We start from the raw sequence: 27,514 nt of genomic DNA, 5'->3' as shown, positions 1-27,514 counted from the left end.
AGTTCATAAATTAAACTTGTTCTTATGTCCTCCAAAGGATAAATATCGTCCTCTTTCCTCTCCAAGTATTTACAGAATTCCTTGCTAATGCATTCTCTTGTATTATGGACAGACATGTTGGTCTGTGTGAGTACACTTAGAACCTAAAGACTACATCCAGTTCTGTGATTCTGAATAAGAGGGTCTTGGCAGTTACATTTTTCAGTGGAAAAAGACTAAAAAATAAGCTCTGAAGCTCATATTCATCAGCCAAACCTAAATAGAATGATTGCTTAAAAAAGTTTTCTGACCAGTTTTGGGAAGTTATTCTATTTAATAGGATAACTTCCCTCACGGTTGTGCTAAATAATCCCCCCCCCCTCCCAAATAGTAATTTAGTGTAATTCTCTTTTAAATTCTAACGATTACAGATTGAGATCTCCTTCTGCTTTTAACATTGTATATTATAGCATGTGCTATAATTTTTAATTGTTGTTCTATTATTATTATTATACAGGTATTGCTTGTATCAAAAAGTATTATACCTCTCCTTAAATTCATTTACTGATGAAACACAATTCATCACCTGCCAAGCAAAAAATCTAACACCATTTTCAATCTTATAAAACACTTTTAATAACTTATATGCTTCTGTCATGTCTTCTCTTTTTTTTTGTCTATTAGCTAGTTTTTGAAGCCCACAAGCTATCAATCTATTCTCATAAAGAGCATTCCATAGACCTGCTACAATCTTTGTCACTCACCTCTGGATCTTCTCTGCTACTTCTTCATCCCGCTGGAATCTGGTTATCCAGAATCTGCATACAGTAGTCTGGTGTGCCTTATTAAAGCTTTATATAGAGCAACAGTAACTTCTCTATCCCTGTTTGTTAGTGTGTTCTTCAACAACCATTTAATCTGATGTTCTGTTTTGTATACTTTCACAGCCCTCTAAACTCCATGTCTACAATCACCCGAGGTCACTGGTTTTATCCTGCATTTCAGTTCCATCAATATAGTAAACAGCTTCTGACCTCTTCCCAAACCTTACACTTAGCCACATTAAACTGGCAGCAATTTAAGTCTTCCTGCAGGATCTTCATCGTCTTCATTTACCATCACTTTTCCCAGTTGAGCATCATCTGCAAGATACCGAATATTTCCTGTCATATCATTTCCTATATTATTGATGTACAAATTAAACAACAAAGAATGAAGTGCTGAGCCCTGTGGTTTACACTTGACACACTTGTCTGTGGTCAATTGCCTTTCTTCTGGACCCAACTCCTCCATAGGGAAAGGTGGACAGGGCATAGAGAGCATGGATGTTAAAAGTAGCAGTGAATGTGTGCATGGAGATGGAGTATATTGCAATTTGGGTGGGGAAGTTAAGACTGAACGGATATATGTGGTAAGCAGTGATAAAGGTGATTGGGCAAGAGCAGGTGTAGTGATGAAATCACAACTAACAAGTGGCTTGGATAGGACTGGCTATAGACCTAAAAATGAATTGCTATGTTTGCTTACAAATGCCAGAAGTATCAGAAATAAGGGAGTTGAAATGGTTTCACTGATTGAATTTATTCATCACAAAATCATTGGAATAAGTAAAACATGGTTGAATGAAGATGATATCCTAACTGGAAGAGAAATGGAAGGCTACAGTATTTTTCGCTAGGACAGAAATGACAAGAAGGGAGGATGAGTGCTGTTGATGATAGCAGGGGAATTATGTCCACATAAAGTTGACATGAAAGAGAGAAATAGTGGCATTGGTTATGAGGCATGCAGTATGAGGTGATGTTTGATAGGAAGACATATTTAGTTGGATGTTGCTATAGGACAGGGAATGTGAAGGGTGATGATTAAGAAGTGCATAGACAGTTTGGATTAGTGAACAAATGAAGAGTAATTAATATGGGCAACTTTAATCATGGGGATATAGATTGGAATTAAGAGATAGCAATTGGGAATAAGGAAAATTAATTCTTGGGTTCTTGAGAGATAACTATGTCAGGCAGCATGTAAAGGAGGGCAGGTGAGGATCGAGGGTTTTAGATCTGATCATTTCATCAGAGGATGTAATTGTGAATGGGGTTTCACGCTTTCCTCCAGTTGATGAGAGTGATCATGAAGTGATCACCTGAGTTGTGACTATCCACAAATGCAGACTTCTGTGAGGAAAGGATATATGTGGAAGTACAAAGCTGGTGATTATGACATACTTAAGAAAGCTTGGAGCTATAGCATGGAACGAGGATTTGAGGGGTAAGGAAATGCTGCTTGAGAACTGACAAAGAAAATACATAACAGCATCAATGTGTGAATGTATTCCAAAAGCCAAAAGACTGATAAGGTAGGTGTAAAGTGGATGAATGAGGAGCTTAAGCATAAAATCTGGAAGAAGGAGGTACTTTGGTGGCATTACAAGATGAATTATGGTAATAATCAGTTACATGCAGAATAAAGAATAAGCCAGAGGAGTGACTCAGTTAGAGCAGAAATTGGCAAATCAGGCAAAAAAAAAACTCTAGTATGTTTTTTTTTGATATGTGGCAAGTAGACGGACAAATGATCATGGTAAGATAATGTTAATGGATGAAAATGGTAGAATGGTAACTGCTGCAGAAGATATTGTCCAAGTATTTAGTGATCAATTTATAAGGGTGTTTCATCCTCATCAGGGTGGAATCATGAGCAACTTAAGTCTACAGGCCATAGGAGAGGATGGCTTAATTATGAGTGAGCAGGAGGAATTTGAGGAAATAACCTTGATGTCAACAAGGCAATAGGATTTGATGACATATCACCACACGCCTTAAGGGAATGTTCCAGGGTATTGGCAGTATCATTGGCATACCTGTTTAATAAGTCTTACAACAGCACAGGTTCCAAGGGAATGGAAAGAAGGTAAAATTGTTTCACTGCATAAAGGTGGTGATAAGGCTGTGGCTATAAATTATAGGCCAATCTGAATATCTGGAATTGTGGTGAAGATACTAGAGAGAGATTGTGAGAAGTAGGAATGTGTTGATAACAGGTAACTTGCTGTGGTTATCAGCAAGGGTTTGTTAAAGAGAGATCATGTTTTACTTGCTAACTTGTGTGCTATAACAAGATGACAATTACCTGGAATGGGGGAGATGCATATACAGTGATGTACTTTGATTTTACAAAGGCTTTTCATAGATTGCTACACGATAAGCTGTTAAATAAATTGAAACAGATGGGATTGAATAAATAATAGCCGTCTGAGTTGGATTAGTGACTGGCTGTCAGATAGGTATCAGAAAGTTGTATGTGGTGGTGCAGTATCCCAAAAGAGAAAGGTTACTAGGCAGAGGTCAGTTGGATGAGCTGTGTGTGCAATAGTGTCTACCTCTCACAATGAGTCTCTTACTCCATGATGGTCAAATAATAATAATAATAATAAATCACTCTCTGATCAACCGTCCTCTAATCCAAATCACCAGATTCATATCCATTCTTATTTGCTTCGATTTATGCAACAGAGTTCTATGTGGAATCCTGTCAAATGGCTTTGCATTTTCTTTCAGCACTTACAATGGTCTAGAAACAAGACTGAAAGTTGTTCTGTCATTAAATAATTTAATCTCAAAATAGGTAAATCTGGCTTCCAGTTAAGTATAGTCTTGTTTGTTACTTATGTATTGATATTTTGTGATATTTATCTTCTGTATTGTACCAATGTTAAAGTTACTTTGACTTTTGTTTCACGACCTTTATACCACTTTTTTTATTTTTGTCTGTATTCTCTATGCTTTCTTGTGGATTTACTTTCTAGATACTTTTGATTAGATTTCTCTTTTTTTTTCTGCACTGCCTTTTGAGGTTACATGGAATTCTGATTTCCCTATCCTTATAAACAATTTCACCACACACTTTACTTGTTTGAATTATTTACTGTTTTCTTCAAATTTTGCTGCTTAACCACGCTACCGGCCAAGACGTCTATAGACGTCAAGTTTATCATGGATGCGAAGTGCATATTAAAATTGTAATACCATTGATATTACATTGAAATATATGATGGATACGAAGCATATCAGGATGTGTATTTGATTCAAAATGGCTGGTGAAGTGGTTAAAGGATTATTGTTTACAAAGTCTTTTGTTTTTTCCATGAGAACTCTGAAAATGGACAAGGTTGAGAAGTTTAGTGGTTAGACAAAAATAAGGTAATGTGATAGACATTTAAGGTGATGATGGTTATCTTCCACAATTCTCACGCAATGGATAATACATGTTGGAGTGAGAAGTGGGGAGAAATGAGTCACCATCATTAGAAGTGAGTAGTGTGAGCAGTATATGCACATAGAAAGTGAGTGAGTGGAAGATGTTTGGAACATGTGAATACTAGGAGTGTGAATGTTTAAGATTCAATGTAGATAGAGGTGGCCTTACGGAACTTGTGTCTTATCAGTTGTTTTCAGTAATAATTGATGACTTTTCTTGTTTTATGTGTGTTCTCTGCATGTAAATTTATGCATTCATTTATGTTGGAATATATTATTAGTATTGACATTAGTATTAATTTATTATTAACATATTAGTATTAGCATCTCCTAGCAGCCATTCATCAAGTTAGTTCATCGAGTATTTCATCATTATTTTAACCCCCCCCTAAGCTTTTCCATGACATTTCTGTATGCTTGTCATTCACTCCTCACTGTACTGTTTAGCGCTCCAACAAGAACCAGTTGTTCTTATATCATCACCACCATGCTAAACTAGCAAATCTAGATTTGGCTACTTTTCAGAAGAGAAAAAGAATAAAACAGTTTCATTCTTGAATTAAAAATCATTGCCTTCAAGTTTGGAATTTACTTTTCCAGTTATTACCACTATAGCACTCTTTTTAACTTATTTGGACAACTTTTGACCATCAGTTATAGATAAACACATGTTTAATGTGAAACGTATTTTTTCTCATTTGCTAGTTTAGTTTAGCATAGTAGCAACGATATATTGATCCAAAGACTTCTACTTTTTCACAGCTGCTACTTTTAGTGGGAGACTATAGGCTGAAAGTTGCATTTTCCATTTTGAAGTTTGTTTACCTCCCGTTTGATCTGTTTATCTTGATGTTGAATGCTACAGTTGCACCTCTTACTTGCTCACCATGGTGCAGTTACATGTTTTAGTTCTCTTTATCTTTGTAACTCCAATTATCAATTTGGTTTCTGTAATTCTTCTGTTAAGGCCACCTCTTTTCCATCGATGATTCATGTGTTGTTGTTGTTGTTTGTCTTAAATTCTGTAGATCTTTCCAGTAGCAACAAAAACATTAGGCAGTGTCCCAACTCGAATGGCATTTATATTGTTATGACATTGTATGGGTGGTTTAATCTAATATATAATACTGTTTGGTCATGCACATTAACATTGACTTCACTGAAGTGATGCATATTTGTGGGAAGAGTAGAAATGTTTGGAATATTTGGTTTATTTTGTAGGTGGACATGTTTTGCTCTGCTACTAATTGTTCTTTTTTTGTAAATTGGACCTGCACACAAAAGGTCTCGAGACCTATAGCATATCAGTACCATGTGTGGGCAAAAGATGAGGTAAACTTTAAAGTATAAAATGAAATAAAATTTTCACATATGTACTTTGCGATATCAAGCCTTTCAGCAGTATGTGTAGCATTTCTCTTTTTATCTCTCTCTCAACTCACTTAAAATAGAGGTGATCGGCTTTTGCTGTTTTGAAACTGAAATGGAAAAATGTTAGATCCTGCATGAAGTCGTCATATTCTCAAAAGACTTTCTCTGAGGCAGTTGATTTTTCTTTATTATGCTTTCCCAAATATATCATCACCCTTCTCCTGATATGTATCCCCAAAGGGAATGTTCAGGTTACTATGACAGCACTACTTGATTAAGTTTACATTATTATTAATCACCTATAAATAACTTCTCTCCAAATCAGTTTATTACTTGTGAGAACTCCAATATTGAAATATCTAACATTTTATACTTCTAAGGCACTTCTGACTGAATCAGTCCACCTAACCTTAGTCTCCTCTGGGTCTGTTTCCTTCCATCTTGGCATCAGACATTTGCTAATCTTTTCTCACCTATTCTAAGTTGCCATACCACTTTAGATTAGCTCTGCTGACACGTTCTTGAATGCTAATAATGTCAAGTTCCTTTCTAATATTGTCATTTATAATATGACTCTGCCATCAATGCCATCCGATTACTCCTCTAATTTTTCTCAGAACCCTTATGTCTGTGGTCTCTAGTCTTTGATCAAGTGCTTTATTTCTAACCCAACTCCGTAATCCATAACTTAAAACTGGTTTGAACAATGTCTTGTAAACTGCTAGTTTGGTGTTTTGTCTAATTTCTCTCTTATTCCATATACATTTATTCAGCTGGCTACCAACCATACCAGTTTTGCTTATTCTGTTATCTGTTTTCAGATTTAACTTGCCATCTTCCATAAACACTGTGCCTAAAGAGCTGAAATGTTTTACTTGTTCTATAGGCTCTCCATTCAGAATGCAGGTGATGTATTCACTACTTCTGCTTATTTTCATAGTTTTGGTCTTTTTGTTGCTGATTATCATGTCATATTTGTTACAGCTGCTATTCAATTTAGTTAGAGAGAATCCTGGAGGTTTTCACTTAGAGTGTTTAGGAGGCACAACATCATCTGCATAAAGCAAAGAACTAAGTTTGACATCTCCAATTCTAATATCATGCCTAATGCCACTTTCTTTCATAATGTGATCCATATACCTAGTCTCCCCTTATCTGTGTGTTTGCTGTCTGCAGTCAACCCTGTTCCAAAAATTCCAGAAATAAACAATATATAATTACATAGGCAAAGTGGATACTCAATCCAACATTATTTCAAAGCCGAATACATGTAGAAACTATGAAAGGTTTGTAAGTTGACCTGACAGCTTACGAGAATACAATCCTCAGTATTCAGAATTTGCCTTAGCTTGCACTACTTAAAAGACATGAGTGCTGCCCAGGTGTCCATATTCTCCTTTTATTAGTGCATAACAGTGCAACTTGTTTCTACCAACATTCAGCTTTGAAATAACGTTGGATTTAATAGTCACTTTGTCAATGTAATTTTACATCACCAAAATGAAGCCTTATGGCTCTTTCTTTAGTAATTACTTTTAACTATGCACTGAGAGAGAGTTCATGTACAAAAAATATGTTTCTCTGACATTTCAATTTGTTTAGTACTGTGAGAGTTTTTGCTCTCTTAAGGTTTCTGCCTTAGAAGAGCTTTAGCGTCCAGGGATTGGTGTTTTCTGGGATGGGCCATGTTGGTGATTTGAATGTTTAGCCCTGGAATATGAGCAGTTCTGCTCAGTGGTAGGGTGAGCTTGTCACTGAGTAGAACCACCGTTGAGTTAAATTATCCTTCAGGCCACTTGCTGAGTTAAGCGTGATCTGGGGGTGATCGCTTAATTTTTGGAGAAACTCCCTTTACTTACATAGTGAGAGTGCTATTGAGCATCCGGGGATTTGGGTCTTTTGGGGGTAGCATGTATCGAGGTTGCCTTAGTGGATGCTTTTCCCGGAATATGAGCATTTCTGCTCAGTAGTAGGGTGAACCTGTCACTCGGCAGCGCTACCGCTGAGTTAAATGATCCTTCAGGTCGCTTATTGTTGGGAGATTTAAGGGATCACCTAATTTTTTGGAGAGACGATTCCTGCATATAAACAGGCCTGGTCTCTGAAGAGAACCAACCAGTTTGAAACAGCTGTCAGGCCAGTGAAACATTTATCGAATGCACTAATAAAAGGAGAATATGTGGATGCTTGGGCAGTACTCATGCACTTTTATGTAGTGTAAGCTAAGACAACTCGGGGATGCCAAGGATTGTATTCTCATAAGCTGTCAGGCCAACTTGTGAAATTTTCATAGTGTCTGCAAACATTCTTCTTTGAAATAATGTTGGATCTAATATCCACTTTGCATATGTAATTTTACATCACCAAAATCAATCCTTGTGGTTCTTTCTTTTAATAATAATAATAATAACAATAATATGGTAACACCTTTTATTCCCTTATAGGAAGTAGATGAAGCCTTTAAACCCTATCTAGCTTTTGGTGACTTAGTGGGCAGTTCAATCTCCACCAGTAGCCAATCAGAGATAGCTGTCCCATGTTTATCACTAATTATAGGCAGCCACCGATGAACAGACCGCCAAACAAGTGCTGCCATCTAACCCTAACAGGATATGTTAATATCTTCATTTTTGAAATTATGGCTTCTACAACCGTGTTAAAATAACTCTTTTTATTATCCCGACGTTTCGATCTTCATATCAAGATCATCATCTGGAGCATATATGAATATACAAGACAAGCTGCGTTACATTTCAAACTGTAAGCTAGAGAAACAATGATTTGATCCTTGTTATTAAAAAAAGAGTTATTTTAACATGGTTGTAGAATCCATAATTTCAAAAATGAATGCTGATCACCGTGTAACACTAAAAGAAAGGAATATATTAATGTCTGAAATAATGTGGGTTTTACGGTCAATTTTCTTGAGTTTACGGGATGAAAAACCTTTAAACTCATGTTCTTTCTTTTATTAATAAACAATTTATAAGTTTTAAATAGCGTTCTGAGTAACATGATGAAATCTTTCACTGCCCAGGACGTGAATCGCTCCTTTGTCCAGTGTGTCCATTCTGTACCTTATATGCTACCAGCCTGTTTGTCACTTAGTTGCTGTCCAAAAATATCAAATAAGTTTATTTTACTACAACAGAAATTTCCTTCAGACATTGCAAACATATTTGATTTTGTAATAAATTCCGGTTATTTTTCTTTTAAAAATAAGTTGTATCAACAAATTGAAGGAACAGCAATGGGTAATCCTCTTTCTCCTGCTATCTCCAATTTCGTTATGGAACATTTTGAACAACGTATCTTTGACAACATTTCTCCCAGACCTACTCATTGGTTCAGATATGTCGATGACATTTTTGCTGTATGAAATGGCTCTTCGGATGAACTTCAACAATTTCTCATTAAGTTAAACGCATTTCATCCTAGGATCAAGTTTACTCTAGAAGTAGAATCAAATAAGCAGTTAGCCTTTTTAAATCTTCTAATTCTTCGCCAACCAGATGGTAAGCTACATTTCTCAGTTTATAAACAATAAACAATTTATGTTTTAAATAGATTCTGGCCATTATATCCATGTAGAATCTCATCACCATCCCAGTCAAAAGGCAGGAACTATTAAAACACTGGTTCATCGGGCCCACTCCTTTTGTTCTTCAGACGATCTTTTACAGAAAGAACTACAATATATAACTTCTTCCTTTCTATCTATAAGAAAGAATTGCTTCAGTAAAAGAATTGGTTATAAGAATTGCTTCATTAAAAGAACTTTGAGTAGTTTTAATATGTTTTCCTCTTCAAACACAGAAGAAATAACGCACATTACTATCCCTTATGTACAAGGCATCAGTGAACGTATAGCAAAAGTTTTAAAACTACTGAATATTTTTGTTGCCTTTTAACCGTTTAGAATAATCTCCACCTTTCTCACTTCTCCTAAGGACAAGCTTCCACATCTTAATCATCCAGGTGTCTACCAGATTCTGTGCTCTTGCGGATTATCTTATTTCGGACAAACAGGAAGATCCCTCTATTCAGCTAGAAGAACACCAATCTTATATTGAATACTTTAAACCTGAAAAGTCTGGACTTGCAGAACATGTCATCTTCACTAGACACAGAGTTCATTGGAGAAAGACGAGAGTTTTTCACAAAAGTCAATTTCTCATGGAATGCCTTTATAAAGAAACGTGAAACCCTACTTCATTCTCCTAACTTAAACAGATCCGATGTCTTGCATCTATCCCCTTTATGGGAGATAGTACTTTACAAATCAGCTAATCTTTCCTAACTTTTTTTTTTTTAGGAAATTTATTGACCTTTTTAGTTATCTTACACCAGCTACTTATGAGTTTTTTCCATTATTAATTTTGTATCAAAAATATCAAATGGAAAATTCCAGAAATCAACATTTCATAAGTTTTAAATTGTGCCCCGTTCTGAGTAGTTCTTGGTTATCAGATTGACTGTCATGGTATCGCAGCGTTTGTGTTCAAGTAACCCTTATATTACTTAATAATTGTGCAAGTGTAGTGAAGTGATGCTGGCAATTTGGATATGCCAAAGAGAAGCCATAAAGTGCTTCCTTTTAAGTGAAAAGGTGAAAATTCTCAACTTCATGAAATAATAAATAATAATAATAAAAAAAAAAGATAAGCTGAGGTTGCTAAGATTCCATTTACATTCAGATAATTTATTATAGTATATTGTTATTATTATTCTATTTTTTTATTAGTTATTGTTGTTAATCTTTTACTGTGCCTAATTTATAAATTAAACTTTATCGTAGGTATGTATAGGAAAAAAAAAAACTAGTATATATGTGGTTCAGTACTATTTGCAGTTTCAGATATCCTTGGAGATCTTGGAACGTATCCTCCAGGATAAGAAGGGACTGCTGTTGTTGTTGATGAATAAGAGTGGAGATAATGTACATGCTTGTTTTACCCCTGATTTTTTTTACATTAAACTATCTTCCTGTATTTCCTTTAATTCTAACTGCTGACTGACAACTTAAATAAAGAGTATGTATTGCTCTGTATAATATTCCATTCACCCCATATAATTGAAGAATTTTGAAGAGCTTTTGTGTGCGCACCTTGTCATATGCTTTTTCCAGATCTACAAAAGTTAAGTACAGATCCTTGTTATATTCCCATGATTTCTCAAATATTTGTCTTAAAGTGAAAATCTGATTTTTGACAGCCACTATTTGGCCTGAACCCAAGTTATTTTCCTCCAAGCTTTTCTTCCACAATTTTTATCAACCGCTTTTCAAGTATGCTTGCATAAATCTTACCTGGAACACTTAGTAGAGAAATTTCTCTGTAATTCTCAAATTCAGCTTTATTCTCTTTTTTAGATGGGTACTATGAGCTCTACTCCAATCATTGGGAATTCGACCTTCTGACCAGGCCCTCTGAGTTATGCAGTGTAGCCACCTGCAAATCTTTTATACCTCCATACTTAAGCATTTCTGGTCAAATGTCTTCTACTCCATTTGTCTTTCCACATTTCAAGTTTTTGACAGCTTTTTCTACCTCAAGTATTCATATGTACTCCTTTGCATTCCTCTTGAAAATTTTCTAGTACATTTCCATCACTGCTTGGTTTGTTTAACAGTCTTTCAAAGTAATTATTCCAGACATCTGAGATATCCTTATATTCAGTTTTCATATCACCTTTATCATCTTTGATTCCTTTTACTGTATGCTTTCCTCCATTTCTAAGCTTTTTTTCAGTAGCCTCCAGAACATTTTGTCACCTTTCTGATATTTATATTCCATATTCTTACCAGTCTTCCTATGACTTTTGCTTAGCTACTTTTACGCATAGCTTAGGTCTGTTACATTTTTCTCTGTATTCTTTTCGAACATCTGCTGACTTATTTGCTAAGAACTTTTGGTATGCTTTCTTCTTTTCCAGGATTGTTCTTTAACTTCTTATGTCCACCATGGCATTCTTATTTTTCTATCCTTACAGACAACTTCACCACATACTCTCTAGTTGAATCAGTCAATGTTTTCTTCAGTTTTCCACTGAGACTCCAAGGTTTGTTTCTTGTTTTTAGTTTGTTTCATTTCTTTAATAATGTTTGCATAGTCAAGTCTACAATTTACATGTAAAAGCCGCTCAACTTTTCTTTTTAAAACTTTCTTACACACTGTTCTTTTCAGTGTGATATTCATTTTTATCCTGCTTAGTGCCCAGTAATGGTCACTTCCCAAATATAACCATTTCAGTTTTTTTGTTTTACAGTTATAGCTACAAAATGCTGTACATTTTTTATTTTTTCACATTTAATGTTCCTTTAGAAGGTGTGTAATTTAAGTTCAGATTTAAGGTCATTGGTAAGTTGGAATGAAGTTTACCAGCATGCTTAACCTGAATTAGCTTTCTCTCTGGTAAATCACATTACAGAAATTTTCCCTAAAGACCTGAAGATAGTGAAATAGGTTTTTTTTATATTATCTGTTTTTTTTTAATACAAATGTGCAGAAAATTATCTTCTTTGGATTTATCAGCCATTGTGGTTAGAATTGGTGAAATTTTCTGATTTTAATTTATTTTGCTTGTAGGGTAGCAAATGAGTAGAATGGTTTGCCAGAGGTGGTTGTGAATGTCTTGTCATTGAATGAGCTTAAGGAGAGATATGATAGGTATTGTTTGAACCATAGGTCTCCTGCAACGAGTCTTCTGACTCTGTGGAGATACTCATATAATAATAATATTTTATTATGATATTTTTACTTGTATTTATTTTGTTAATTTATATTTTGTATTTTATATGTAGACAAGAGTTGATTTTGAGTAACTCTGAAGATAAGAGTATTCGTGTTTGGGATATGTCTAAACGCACCACCATTCACACATTTAGACGGGAACATGACCGTTTTTGGATCCTTACAGCTCATCCAACTCTTAATCTGTTTGCTGCTGGTCATGATAGTGGAATGATTATATTTAAACTGGAAAGAGAAAGACCTGCCTTTGCTGTTCATGCCAATTTATTATATTATGTAAAAGAACGCTACTTACGCAGACTAGATTTCAATACATCGAAGGATGTTGCAGTACTTCAGTTACGAGGAGGAAGTAGATGTCCAGTATTTAGGTGAGATTTCCATATTTATTTGATTCATTTATATGCACATTTTAAAGTAAAACATTTCCTGGTTATCTGCTTATGTTAATTTTTTTAAAAAAATCCATTATTGTGCTTAAGTTAATCATTTTCCTTCTATTGTAACTTTTTATATTTGGTCACTTAACACTAAGTATGAGATATTTTCCTTTTGGATTTATTAGTAGACCATAGTTATTCATAAATATACAATTGTCGACAAGTTTCGTCAGCTAATTCTGTATGGCTTCTTCAGGACAAGAAAATAGGTACAACGTTTACTGGTAAAAAAAAAGAAGAATGGAGTAACACAGTTAAATTAAAATTGAAACTAACGCGTAACATCAAGAGCATAGAGTGTGGACTCCATGCTCTTGATGTTATGCGTTAGTTTCAATTTTAACTGTGTTACTCCATTCTTCTTTTTTTACCAGTAAACTGTACTTATTTTCTTGTCCTGAAGAAGCCAGATAGAATTAGCTGGCAAAACTTGTCGACAATTAAATATTTATGAATAACTATGGTCTACTAATAAATCCAAAAGGAAAATATCTCATACATTTTCCTTCTAAATGGGATACATACATTAAAGAAATTGAGCTCTTCAGACAAATACTAATAATTCATGGTAATTACTTTCACATTGCTCATAGATTAAAAAATAATAATAAAGCATTTACTTCATCATTAATTATTAACATATGTGACTTTTTTATGTAATACTCATAGTCATAAACATTTTGAATCCCGTTTCAAGTTTTTTCCTATTCTGATAAATGAGTCAGTGAAACATGCATAATTTTTCTACAGTAGAGGTTCACTGGTTTATATTTTTGTAAGTTTAAAGTTTGATGACATTTTTATTATTAACTTTTGTATTTATCAAAAACTTTATAGTGCATTTTATATGATGTGGCTTACATGGTATATGACCTATATAGAAATATTTATTATTACTGTTGGGATTCTTTAGCTATCAGTGAACATTCAGCTAAGCAGTACACTAAATAATATGCTATGAATATGGTTACTGATGTACAGTAAACTTTCATTATAACAAACTCTCAGGGACCATAGGAATAGTTTCCAATAGTGAATTTCTTTATAGTAGCATTGTGCCTATAGGGAATTGTTCAGGACTTTCAGTAGTTAGTTATAGTGTTATGTTAAACATGCACTTTATCAAACACTAATATATTGGACTGTGGAAAAAAGCCTAAGTCCCATAGAACAATGTTATGATCAGTATGTTATCTTTGACCATGAAATTAATTAAATAAGATAATTGAAATTTGGTTTATTGGTCGGAATTTGATGCAACTAGTAACAGACTAGTTTCGCCACTTTAACTAGTGGCTTCTTCTGGGTTTGATGAACATACAAATATAAACTTAAAACAATAAGCTTTGATTATGAATCAGTACATAACGGAAAAAATTATACCGAATGCATAAGAACTGTTACACCATATAAATACGTGGAGCATGGATGCTGGCACATGCTCAGTCATTGTTCAGCAGGTGTGCCCTATAGTTAGCTGCAGTTTCTTAAGGTGTCACGACATTAGAGTAGCCTTCAAACCGATTATGACAGTAGGGAATATAAACTTTCGATAAACACCCTGGAGTTTACAATATCCCATGTTTTTGTGCCCTTAATTACATTGGACAAACTTCAAGAAGTCTAGAAATAGGACAAAAGGAGCACATTGGAGACATCATCAACAACAGAGAGGACAGTTCAGGATTGGTATTCCATTTTACCAACACTCATTGGTAAAGATGACTATAGCTCCTGCAACATAAAAGAAGCTACAGTGGTAATCCACTCACAAGGTACCCTGAACAGAAAAACCAAGGTATGATCCCATGTGACATTCGGAAATCATTTATAAGATCTCTCCGCACATCAGAGTTTAATTTCATGGCTAACTATAGGGTGCACCTGTTGAACAATGGCTGATCATGTGCCATCATCCACACTCCATATATTTATATTGTGTAACGGTTCCTATGTATTCGGTATAATTTTTTCAGTTATGTATTGATTCATAATCAAAACTTGTTGCTTTAAGTTTATATTTGTATGTTCATCAAACCCAGAAGAAGCCACTAGTTAATGTGGCAAAACTAGTTGTATCAAATTCAGACCAAAAAACCCAATTTCAGTTATCCTATTTAGAACAATGTTATTTTAAGCCTTCTGCTGCAAACAATAAAATCACAAAAACCTTGATATTGATAGTTAAATTTCCTCACAAATAATATCACAGTCCTCAAAATGCAACTGTTAGGTCTAATGCTGTGGAAAGTGTTGCATAAAATTCATGTTTTCTATTAAAACTAGAAATAAAAGAAAAGACGAAACTAGTTTTTTTTTTTGTTTTTTTTTTTGCCTTGTACAGTTAGTTTGTATGTGATATCAAAGTATTTCAGTTTAAGTAAAACAAAAATTAATCTTAGGCTTTGATGTTTGTATCGACAGACTAAATTTTTGGCTTGGTTGACCAAGTAGTTAGTGTATTCACTCTTCAACCAACATGCTGCAGGTAGGTATTTCTTTTCAGATGGGAGATGAATTTCTTTGCCTGATGTGAGACTATTGCTTCCTTCTTGGAGGAATGAAGTGGCTTGGAAAAGTTAGGGGAGGTTTTTAGATAAAAATGCTGCTTGGTTAGTCAGGTGGATAGCCCTTGCAACCAATAGGTTATGGGCTTGAATCCCACCATGAGCATAGATGTTTGTAAAAGCCTGCTCTAGATGAGCTTGTATGGCTCCTTGGGTTTCGTAGACTTGTCTTTAAAAGAAAAATTACATACCATATTTATTCGAACATAGCTTGCCCTCACGTATATCTCCCACCCTTGATTTTACTTTACGAAAAAAGAAATTAAAAAATTTTGCATTATACCTTCCATGCGAAAAAAGTTTGAAATTTTAAGAAATAGATAGTGAATGTTGTTATGGCAGTTTCAGATATTTTTGGAATTTGGTTGAAGAGAATCAGCATTTCAACTCAACAATCTTAGGCTTGCCTTTGTCATCGAGTCTCGCAATCAAACAACAATAACAGAAAACGGTGAAAAAAATGTGACAATGTGCATAACTGGAAGTGATAAACACCGATGGACAGTCTTGCTTGCAATAACAGCTGATGGAATAGAGCTGCTTCCTTATTCAATAGGAAAAGAATCTCAAAGGGGAAATTTCCCCTTTGATATCCCTGGAATTCATGTAGCAGTTCAAGAAAAGGGTGGATGGACACTACAGTGGTTCAAGATCGGATTAGAGCAGTTTGGGATAAACAGCCAAACAGGGACTTTATTTCGATACACAGCTCTCCTCATGTAGGATAGTTTCTGCAGACACTTAGGACCTGAAATAGCAAAACAACTTTCGGATATGAAGACCGATGTGGCCATTATTCCTGGTGGTCTTACACTTTGTCTACAACCCTTAGGTGTATCAATTAAGAAATCATTCAAGGACTATGTACAAAAATTCTACATGGAGTGGATGGCAGCCAGTGACTATGACCTGACTTCGCAGGAAATATTAAGAGACCATCATTAAAACTATTGTGCAACTGGATTTTGAGAGCTTGGTACATAATTTTGCCAGAAATAATTGCCAAGAGTTTTTTTTAAAAAACCAGCATCTCTAATGCCCTGGATGTGAGAAAGGATGATACTGTTTGGGTAGATGACCTTGGCAATGCACACAAGGAAACTGCTCTTGAGATCGGAAGTAGCAATAGCGAATAGGAGATTCTTGGTAAGCCACCCATTTTCAGTTTATTTTTTTTTTTAAATCATGGTGAACTTATGATTCCAAAATGATAAAAGGACAAGCCATAATGAAACTGTTTGTTTTAATTTAATTACAGAAGCATTGTTGCTAAAGATTTAATATATTGCTTGATGAAAGTGAGCGGTCAATCGCATAAATAACATTGATAATTAAAATTTAAATGCATTCATTTTATAAATAATGATCAATTATAAATTGTAATGAATATCGAGGATTTACTTATAAATGTCAGTTTAATTTTTTCATGAAAACCTTTAGCTCTCGAAAATCCCTGCATATATCTCGCACTACAATTTTTCAACTTTAATTTTTGGGAAAAAAGTGTGAATTATATTCGAGTAAATATGGTAATTAATAAACATAGCAAAAAAGAGCTTTCATAGCTCAGTCAGTATAGACGAAGCCCTTTGGTCATAAAGACCTGGGTTTGATTCCATCCAAGACATGAGGAACCTTTATCTGGTTTCTTTTGACTAAAGGTGAGTTAGCTGGTCTCACATGGAGGAAAGGGGGAGGGGGTTCACCTGGAAACTCTGGTTTTTCTTTCCCCAGAACAGGCAAACCAGCCCCCTGAACACACACACACATCTACAGACATAGGGCCAACCACCTTATCCTCGAGATGATCGTGGTTGTGAAGTCCACAGCGAAGAACCTTAATGGTTCGTGAAAAGCTTAAGACTAGACAAACATAGCAAAAAAAAAAAAATCCTTAATCCACTATAGAGCTCATGTACTGTAGGTTAACAACCCTTCATCACTGGGGTCACATAAAAAAAAATGTAATATTTATTGTGAATCAACTTTTAAGACATGGGTGAAAACAAAAGCTTGTTAGCTATAGCAGAACAAGTAAAAAGAAAAATCAAGTTGGAGACAAGTAAAGGTAAACCAACATGCAATAGCACACAGAAATTTGACTACGAACTTTAAAAAAAAATGCCGATTTGAAAAGGCCAATATTTTATAGTTAATCCCTGCTGTAGGATCTGTTCATAGAAGTTTGCCGACAGGCAAACTTCTATGAACATTATTTCCTCAGGAAAAAATGCCTGAGGAGTGGAGGAAAAGTACTCTTGCCTCTATTTAACAAGGGTAAAGGGGATGAACAAGACTGAAGAATTACAGAGGAATAAAGTTGATGTCCCACACAAAATGAAAATCCTATAAAGAGTTCTTGATGGAAGACCGAAAGAGGTGGTAGAGATTGCAAAGGAGCAGTTTGGTTTCATGCCTGGTCGATCGACGACGAATGCTATCTTTGGGTTATGGCAGATGATGGAAAAGTTTCAAGAGAAACAATGGGAGCTACATCTGGTGCTTATTGATCTGGAGAAAGCATACGATAGAGTTGCCAAGGCAAGAAGTCTGGAGGTGTCTGAGGGAGAAGGTACCAGAGAAATATGTCAAGTTGTTGCAGGAGATGTACAGAAATGTGAAGACAAGAGTTTGGACCTGGGAGAGACAGAAAGCTTTCAAGTGACACTTGGTTTGCATCAAGGGTCAGTGTTAAGTCCGTTCTTGTTTAATATTGTGATGGAGGTGGTGATGAAAGAGGTGAGAGAAGAAGTGTCGTGGACAATGTTGTATGCAAATGACATCGTGCAGAATCAAGAGAAGAAATGGCAGGTAAATTGGAAAGATGGAGGAGAGTACTGGAAGAGAGAGGTATGCGGCTGATCAGAAGTAAGACCAAGTACATGTGTTGCAAAGGGGATGGCAGCCAAGGGTCAGATCTGGAGCTGGAAGGAAATGTCATAATGAAGGTTAGTGACTTTAGATGCTTAGGTTCAACAGCAGTGAAAGAGGATGGAGAGGCTGAGAAGGAAGTGGGTAGCACTCCAGCCATCTCTCTCCAGTTCCTCTATCCAGCTTGTATCCTGATAAGAGGGTGCCACTCAATCTAAAGGGAAAAATCTACAGGACAGTGGTGAGACTAACTATGACGTATGCTATGGAAACTGTGGCCCCCCTGAGGAAAAATAACATCACAGGATGGAGGTAGCAGAGATGAGAATGCTTAGGTGGATGTGTGGTGTGACCAGAAAGGATCGTCTGAGAATTGGCTATGTAAGGGGAACGGTGAAAGTTACAAACTTAGGAGTGAAGATACAGGAGGCAAGGTTGAGATGGTTTGGTCATGTGACGAGGAGGGAGGACAAGTATGTGCAAAGAAAGATCATGCAGATGGATATGCAAGATATGCATGGGTGGCTAATGAAGAGATGGAGGGAACTGGTGGAGGAGAACCTGAGAATGAGAACTTAGATGTGGTTACAACCCAAGACAGAAGGATGTGGAGGTTGTCTGGTTTTCCCTTTCAGTCATTTCCGACCATAGGTGACTTTGTAGGCATTGTCCACAAAGTATTCCTGGGTAGTTCACAAAGAATTTCACAGGGTAGTTCACCATTGCTTTCCCCAACCACCAATTTCATCTGGGCTTGGGACTGGTATAAGGCTGGGATGTAGTCATGATTGTAATCCATGTGTGTGTGTGTGTGTGTGTGTGTGTATACAGAGCTGGTTTGCCTGTTCTGGGGGGACAAGAAACCCAAGTTTCTGGGTGAAAAAACCCCCTACCTCTGTATGAGACAGGCTAATTCACCTTTAGTCGAAAGAGACGAGATAAAGGTTCCTCACATCACTGACGGGCTTAGGAGTGAAGGATGTAAAATAAAATGTTATAAAAATGAAAATCCACAAAATTCCTGACAAACTATTTTATTGTTTCAAGCTGACCTCAGCTTTTTATTGTGTGATTGATCTAAGTCTCCAAAAAGTTAGATAGGGCTAAACAGCCTTATCTACTCCCTTTGGGGAATAAAAGGCATTAGTGATTTATTATTATATAATTTCATGCTCTTCTAATTCTCTTTATGTCTTCCATTATTGTTTACATTTAAAGTTCTCCATGTTTTTGTTGTGTGTGCTTTATATATGCTATCAATTCATGTGGTCTGTCATCAGTTTATGATTTCTCGCCATTGACTTTGTTCTGTTTATCACCATTTCCTTTGTTTAGTGACATCAGCTACATTTTCTCCCCATGTTTATCACTCTTTTGTAGATGATTGTGTTCAGCAGTTTCTCAACGTTTAAAATATTTCAGTGATTTCACTACTAATACTTGAAATTCTGTAATGCATGGATAAAGAAGTAAATCAAGGCATAGTTAATTTGCTCTGTCAGAATGGTGAGCAAATCCCAGAAGACTTTCTGAAGGTTGATGTGAGAAGTTCAAGAAGCTATAATTACCAAACTGAATGTCAACACCTTCTTGGTTATTTATTTCCTGGGAATGGTATATGGGTTCATAATCCCCCCCCCTCCCCCAAATTTGCTATAATGAACCATGCGCTATAAGACTATTTCTCTCATCCCCAGAAGTTCACTATGCAAATTGTTTGCTGTATAATGGTGTTTGCTGATAGTCATTTATCACGGATAACACGATCCTTAAAAATTCTAGATTTCTGTGGTTGTAAAGACCTTCTTCAAAATTCTGGTATAATTACCCCGTAACAAGAATCTGTATTAGATAAATAATTTAAAAAAAAATAAACATACAATAGCTTGACTAGTTTTGTGTGCCAACAGGTGCACGTCGTCAGAAGTGCTTATAAGAGTAAATAGCTAGAGGCATGTAACGTATCATAGTAAGCAATAAAAATAATACAGCAGATGAAAATTAAAATAAACAGCGAACATGTGAAAGCAGCTGTACTAGCTGATATTGTCTTGTAAAACAACGTGATGCATATTATAGCCAGGGTCTGTTAATGTGAGATATTTTATTATTTTTTTTGATGAATGAAGACCACACTTGATGCATGATCTTGCTTGGATCCTTATTGCATTGAGTGGCAGTGTAGCATTTTGTTATCTTTACATTTTCTGACAATAGTTATGTTCAACATACAGCTTTTTTTTTTTTTTTTCAGACATTCTGGGTGACCTTCATTGATAGTGTGGGATAAGTTAAATCAGATCTGTGTTTTCTTTTTTTTTTCTCTTTTCAAAATCTTTGAAATGCACTGTGCTGAATATGTTGTTTGACCAACATAACAAATGCTTGCTGCATGAACAATGAATCTTGCAGATTACCTGGCTTCTTGGAGTTGGGGTGAGGAGATCGCAGAGGCTGTAAAAATCTGAATCTTGTATAGTGGAGCAAAAGTCACTTTTGTGCCATGACTTTGGAGAATCTGAGAAATTTTGTCCACAACATTGCATATTTAAGGAAGGGTGACCACAAAGTCTTGTTTATTTATTGATATCTTAGGACATATAGGAAAAGTCTGCAAAATAAATGACTTGATAAGTCATTTATTTTGCAAAAATTTGACAACTGACTTGGAATTAGTAAAAATCTGTCTTGCTTACAGGCACCTGAGTTCCAAGAACTTACTGAGACCCATTGTAGATGCCAGAGTCACTTATCCAGAGTCTGCTGAAATATTTATCTCTTGTGATGGCATTGCATGTTAGAAAAACAGAATCAGTCATCACAAATTGCTTATAGTTAATTGAAAGAAGGAAATAATAATTGAACCATCAGACCTTCTAGCAAGCTTAAATATTACTGACCTCTTTACAAATGTATCTAGAGAAGAAACTTTGGAGCCACTTCGAGATCTTTCCCCACCTGATATTATCATTCTATTCAAACACTGTATAGAAAATACTTTCTATCAGTTCAAAGGTATGTATTCTGAGAACAGAACAGGATCTTGCTGCAGGTATCCCTCCCTATCTTCATTTCTGACTAACCTATTCATGGAATCATTAAAAAAAACAATAGAATGATAATTAAAAAACTTAAAATTTGATTGTGATATGTTGATATTTTTATTGTTGTGGTCTTAATCTTAACATCTTGTTTACTGTCTGAAAATGTTGTGGGTTCTATGGTCGATTTTCTTGAGTTTACGGGACAAAAAACTTGAGTTTCTGGAATTAAAAACCTACTTGCCCTTGCCAGAGATATACTAACTCTGGAACTGATCAGAAAAAAACTTTAGTAAAAGTTCCTCTGGTTGGTGACTAGAATTAAACTTGCAATGCTCTTTCTTTGAGTGATCTAGTGTCATGGACAGCACACATCACTTCCCACTGAGCTACACAGGTGCTCCTGTGTGACTATTATATGTTATTGCTTTTTTTTATAATATAAGTTGTCTTCATGTAATTATTGTATTGGAATTTCAGAGAACATGATCCTGTATCTTGGATTATTATATGTGAGTGCAGATGTAACATGGCTGAAGATTGTCTTTGAATTGCAGTCTCTCTCTCTCTCTCTCAGATTTTTGTAAATTATTGCAGCCACAAGAAAATGTTGCAACAGAAAAATTATATTATTTTTTAAAAATTTTATTTATTATTTGAACCTGTGTTGAAGGCTTTACCAGTGCATGATCTGCTAGTTTTGATTGCATGTGTGTGTATATATGGTAGTGTGCATATACATGCAATTTTTCAAAATCCCATTTTTGTATAGAATTCTTACATAGCAGATGTGTCTTCTGTTGGATATTGTTTGCTGTTGTAGGTAAGTGGTATTTTCTTTATCAACATAGACTGTCTGAAGAATTACTATGTGGCTAAAGTGATTCACTCTATATTCTTGTGCATCAAATGAGTGAATGTTAGTTCTTTATAGTAATTTATGGCTCACATCTGACTCTCAGATAGATGGGAATATTTATGATGTATCTGCCAATAGTGATTGACTATATTTTTAAATTAATGCAAATTAAATCTGGAATCCTTATCAAAGACCCATGTATACAGATTCACCTTGAAGACCTGAGCTTTGCAGATGATATAGTTCTCGTTGACTCCAACATTACAGATGCCCAAAACCACTTCAACAGCCTTAGGAGAATTGCAGAAATATTTGGACTAAAAATAAACCCAAAAAACAAAGATATTAAAACATCAGATAGATGGGCACATCTATATAAATCAAAATGATCACCTTGAAGAAGTAGAGGACTTGTATACCTTGGATCACACATCTCATATTCCTTAACATACATTAAAAACAAGAAAACAGAAAGCACTGCAGTTCCACAGAAGTCTTAATTAAATTCGAGTCTCATCTCAAAGGAGACAAAGATTCGTCTCCTTTGAGATGAGAAACCAATTAAAATGGCTTGGCCACCAACTTAGACATTCACTCTCTGTACCCTTTGATGCTCTGGTCCTCTATGCCCTTCCAGATGGAAAAAGAAAAAGAGGCAGACCCCAAACTCTATATTGGAAATACATCAGCAATATTTTCCCCATTTCCCCTCAACTCTCTGCATCAGAGATCCATCAATTAGCATATGACAGAGAAGCCTGGTCTTCACGTCATAACAACCTCCAAGTCCTATCTTAGTGTCCACACACTACTTCTTTGTTTTGATTGGTTTCCCTATTTATAATTGTAAAATTATAAATAAATGATGATCTGGCAATAAAAGTGGGCTTCCTATCTATGGAAAAGCTTAACATATGACTATTCTTCACCAAATTCCTGATATGTATCCTCAAGGGAAGGGGGGTGGGATGTACAGGATATTATGATAGTGCTACAAGAAAAATTACATTACTAATTTCCTAATGATAATTTTCCTCTAAATGAATATATTATCTGTTATGAAAATAATAACTAGCATGGAATGTGATGTTTATGTTCTCTTCCAGTATTGTCAGATCTAATATGTCAGTCTTTTAAGGCATTTCTAACCATATGAAAACCCTAGATCTTGGTCTTCTGGATCTTTTTCCTGTCATACTGGCAATAAACACTTGTTTGCTAATCTTTCCTCTCCCATTTTGTTTACATGGCCACACTATTGTCATTATGAAGTTTAATGGAATAAATACAGCACATATGAATAATTAAACTATAAAAATTATATAAAAATGAAATTAGAATTGATTAAACATGTTTAATCAATATCATATTTCATCTCTGTCACTGAGACATAGTCAGGGAATCAATATTAAAATTGTAAAAGCATTACAATGGAAAACATTAGACTGAAAGCCTGAGGTCTTATGAGGGATACCCTCTATGGGTGCCCCTCATAAGAATTAGTTTCCCAAATCTTGAAGTTTAATATGACCATATTTAAGATTAGAGTTTTTTTTTTTTTTTTAAATCTGTTGTTGATTCTGAAAAAAGTATTTCAAATTTGTATTTGTTGTAGTAAATCATAGCAGTTTTCTTCCATTTGATTCTGTGCAAGGTATCCAAGACACAGTCAGCTAGACCCAACTGACCATACATTTATATGGTCAGTTGGGTCTGGTGTATGTATTTATATTCTCTTCTAGGCAGATGTTTGCAGATTTCCTGGTTTGACCATAATATGATACATTGCAAGATCAAGGAACTTTGTAAATACCTGGAACAGAGAGAGAAGGGAGAGTGGATGAGGACAACCAGCTTCAGATGAGGTTTGAATGCAGTGCAGAGATTGTAATTTTTTAGAGTTTGGCTTTTTTGAGGGTCCTGGATATGATAGCATTACTATAGTCAGCATGTTGGATATGAGGAACAATTAATTTGTTGGCCTTTTTGGCATTGTATCTATTGGACAGGAAGATTTGGCAAATAAATGAGAGTTTAACTGTAAGTTCAGCCTAGGTAGAACAGAGATTGGAAACTATTAACAAGGATTTTGATAACACCATATTGTTGAGAGGAAGGATGATTGGATGATAGGAAAGTTTGTGTATCTACCTATCTCTGTGGGTGGGTTTTCTGTAAACTGAAAAAGTGAGGGTGCCAAGACATGTGATTTGAGTATCTCAAAAAGGCAGGCTATTATTATTTTCTTTTCTTTTCTTTTTTTTTTTTATAGTAAACTGGATTCTGGGATGCTATCTGTTGAGATGGAGAAGGAAAGAGTAATGTGACATAGCCATGTGGCCAAATAGAGAACTCATCGGTGCACCTTAACCAGATAGAAGGTTTGAGAATAGTGGTATCAAGAGCATGTTTTTCAGAATGCTCCATACAATAATTGGCTGGGGAGGAGGGACAGCCCATGACTTTACTCTCAGGCTGTTTATAAATGATATCTTTCCAAGTGATGTAGCCAGGATGAATAGTGAAATTTAAAAATAATCAATGATATCATGGTGGGAGGAATAGTTTTTTTAGTAAATTTGAAGTGCCAGAAAGAGGGATATTGATAAGAGAGGTGACATCAAAGCTTACCATGATATCGATATTATTATTTAAAAACTACATTTTGGATTAAGGATTTGAAATGAGTGGAATTTTTTGAGATGAAGAATGACCAGTAAGTTTGGTTAAGGATTTAGCTAACTGTTGGGCTAATTTAAAAGAGGAGGAGGGGGGGGGGGGGGCAGTTGTCTAATTCTAAAAACGGTCTCTCAGATCTATAGTCATTTCTATGTAATACTGATGCCTTCCTCCATTTAATCCTATATGAAGGAGTAACCAAAGTATGGCTTTCTAATCCTGACTTACCATACTAATGATCACAGATGCAAAATAAAAAGGAAAAAACACTGGAAAAATTTTCCAAAAATCTTTTCCTAATTAAAATTAATTTTTAAATTATTAGATATGAAGAGCCAAAGGCTTCAATTCGGCGACATATGACTTGTTTAAGTTAAGTTTCGTGCCGAATATAGTAAAAACTATATAAAGTTCGGCGATTCCAAGCGTAAGCAAATACCTGGATACTGCAGCAACTGACCCTTAAGGTAGTGCAAGCTGAGGCAACTCATGTCAAAGGTGGAGCAAGCTCCGATCAATATTCTTGATATTTACCCATAATGTGAACTTAGCTCCTAGGAGCTGTATTACTGTTCTACATTATGAGAGAAGGTCACTACCCAGACCGGTTTCAACCTTTATTGAGGTCTCATCAGTGAGTAGGTAGACCAAGTTAATATCAAGTTTGTAGCGAACAGAACTTACAACTCTTCTATGAGTATTTTCGAGAAGTGTCCTAATAAATTATTAGATATAAAGAGCCAAAGGCTTCAATTCGGTGACATATCTAAGTTAAGGGATATTACATCCTATTTTGTTTCTCAGCCGAATAAGAAACTCAAAGAATTTCGTGCCGAATATAGTAAAAACTGTATAAAGTTCGGCGATTCCAAGCGTAAGCAAATACCTGGATACTGCAGCAACTGACCCTTAAGGTAGTGCAAGCTAAGGCAACTCATGTCAAAGGTGGAGCAAGCTCTGATCACTATTCTTGATATTTACCCATAATGTGAACTTAGCTCCTAGGAGCTGTATTACTGTTCTACATTGTGAGAGAAGGTCACTACCCAGACCGGTTTCAACCTTTATTGAGGTCTCATCAGTGAGTAGGTAGACCAACTTAATATCAAGTTTGTAGCGAACGGAACTTACATCCCTTCTATGAGTATTGCCGAGAGGTGTCCTAATAAATTATTAGATATGAAGAGCCGAATGGGGATATTGGAATCGCCGAACTTTATATAGTTTTTACTGTATTTGGCACGAAACTCTTTTGAGTTTCTTATTCGGCTGAGAAACGATATGGGATGTAATATCCCTTAACTTAATTTTTAAATTTATGTTGTGTCGTCTCTTCTATTTCTATACTACTACTGAATTAGCGGTCACATAAGGTGGGAATACCCTGTAACTCTCGGGAATCACGGTCGCTGTGAACACAAGGCAAATGAGGTAGCGCTCAGGCCGACTGAGAGCTACTTCGTTTGCCCGAGCTGGGCCAAAGGAGATCATGGGTTTCATGTATTGGCGATCGCTGCAGATGATCAGTCATAGATCGTATGCAACAATGTGTAGTGTCTATTCACAAATCATCTACTCAACTCCCCTCATCCACCAGATTAAATCCTGAGTGCACCACTGCTTCAACAACATAACGATTTCCAACCACAGCTATTTCAAGAACATGTAGTGGTGAATCTGTCATCACAGGCACTCTCAGAAGACACTGTCATTGCACTCAGTTGAGGGAATAATTACACCATTGCTTCCAATAAAAGTATGATTTATGAAAATAACTAGCATGGAATGTGATGTTTATGATCTCTCACCCACACTGGCTAATAGCATTTGTCTTGAAGCGGCCAGTATTCTAATGAAATCCAAACCTCCCAGGAATAACATTCCACCTAAAGAAGTATCAGCACTTAAAATTATACAGGAACAGAAATACTGTTATAGCCAAAGCTGATGAAGGAAATGAAATTGTTATTATGAACCAAATGGATCATAACAGAAAAATGAATTTTCTTCTTAAGGATTCCTCTACTTATCAATTTATAGATTGGAATCTTTCCAAATCTCAAATGAATAAAGTTTATATAATTATTAAAAAAATTTACATCTTGGCCCAAAGAAATTATCAAAAAGCTAAAACCTTTTCATGTCAAACCACCCAGGGTTTGATTTATGTTGTTATAGTATGAGTTATGGGATCCCAAAAATTCACCAACCTAATCCCTTTTGTCCAGTAGTTCACAGCTCCCTATCCACTGGGCAAATATTTATCCAAATCACCCTTTCCCCCTCTCACAGGCTACTCCCTCTTTTATTAAAAATTCTCCACGCTTTAAAACATAATTTTTAATTATTAACTTAATTTAATTTAGCAAATTTAACCTAGATGGATTCTAACATTGTGGTCAACTTAGGCATTACTTCACTGTTCATGTGCACCTTTGACCTCATTCAGTCACATTTCTCCTCTGATATAACTGAATTGTTCAAATTCACCATTTATTCTGGTTGCTTTTTATGAAAAGGAAAACTGTATAAACAGCATGATGGGACTGCTATGTTTCTATGTAGAACATTTTGAAAACCAAGCACCCAACATGGCTACACTACCCAATGGCTGGCTGCATTATGACGTTCTTGCTGTTTGGCCTCATGCCCCATAAATTTCATGATAGAAAAAGAAAGTAACAATTGTGTGTCCACTT

General features: G+C 35.5%; 1 protein-coding gene across 1 annotated transcript in view; it reads left to right on the top strand.

Moving 5' to 3' along the window:
• Positions 1-27,514, top strand: part of alphaCOP (coatomer subunit alpha) — a 190,318-nt gene that overhangs the window by 48,936 nt on the left and 113,868 nt on the right. Inside the window, exon 4 of the mRNA XM_090414738.1 lies at positions 12,409-12,729. Coding sequence (XP_090270864.1) covers positions 12,409-12,729 — 321 coding nt within the window. The remainder of the gene's footprint in view (positions 1-12,408; positions 12,730-27,514) is intronic.

The sequence above is a fragment of the Typopeltis vanoorti genome, chromosome 25 (genome assembly GCF_054136105.1).
Source record: "Typopeltis vanoorti isolate ZY-2024b chromosome 25, IOZ_Tvanoo_1.0, whole genome shotgun sequence".
In the NCBI taxonomy this organism is placed as follows: domain Eukaryota; kingdom Metazoa; phylum Arthropoda; class Arachnida; order Uropygi; family Thelyphonidae; genus Typopeltis; species Typopeltis vanoorti.
The sequence above is the reverse complement of the archived record's forward strand: the minus strand, read 5'-3'. Positions and strand labels throughout refer to the sequence as shown.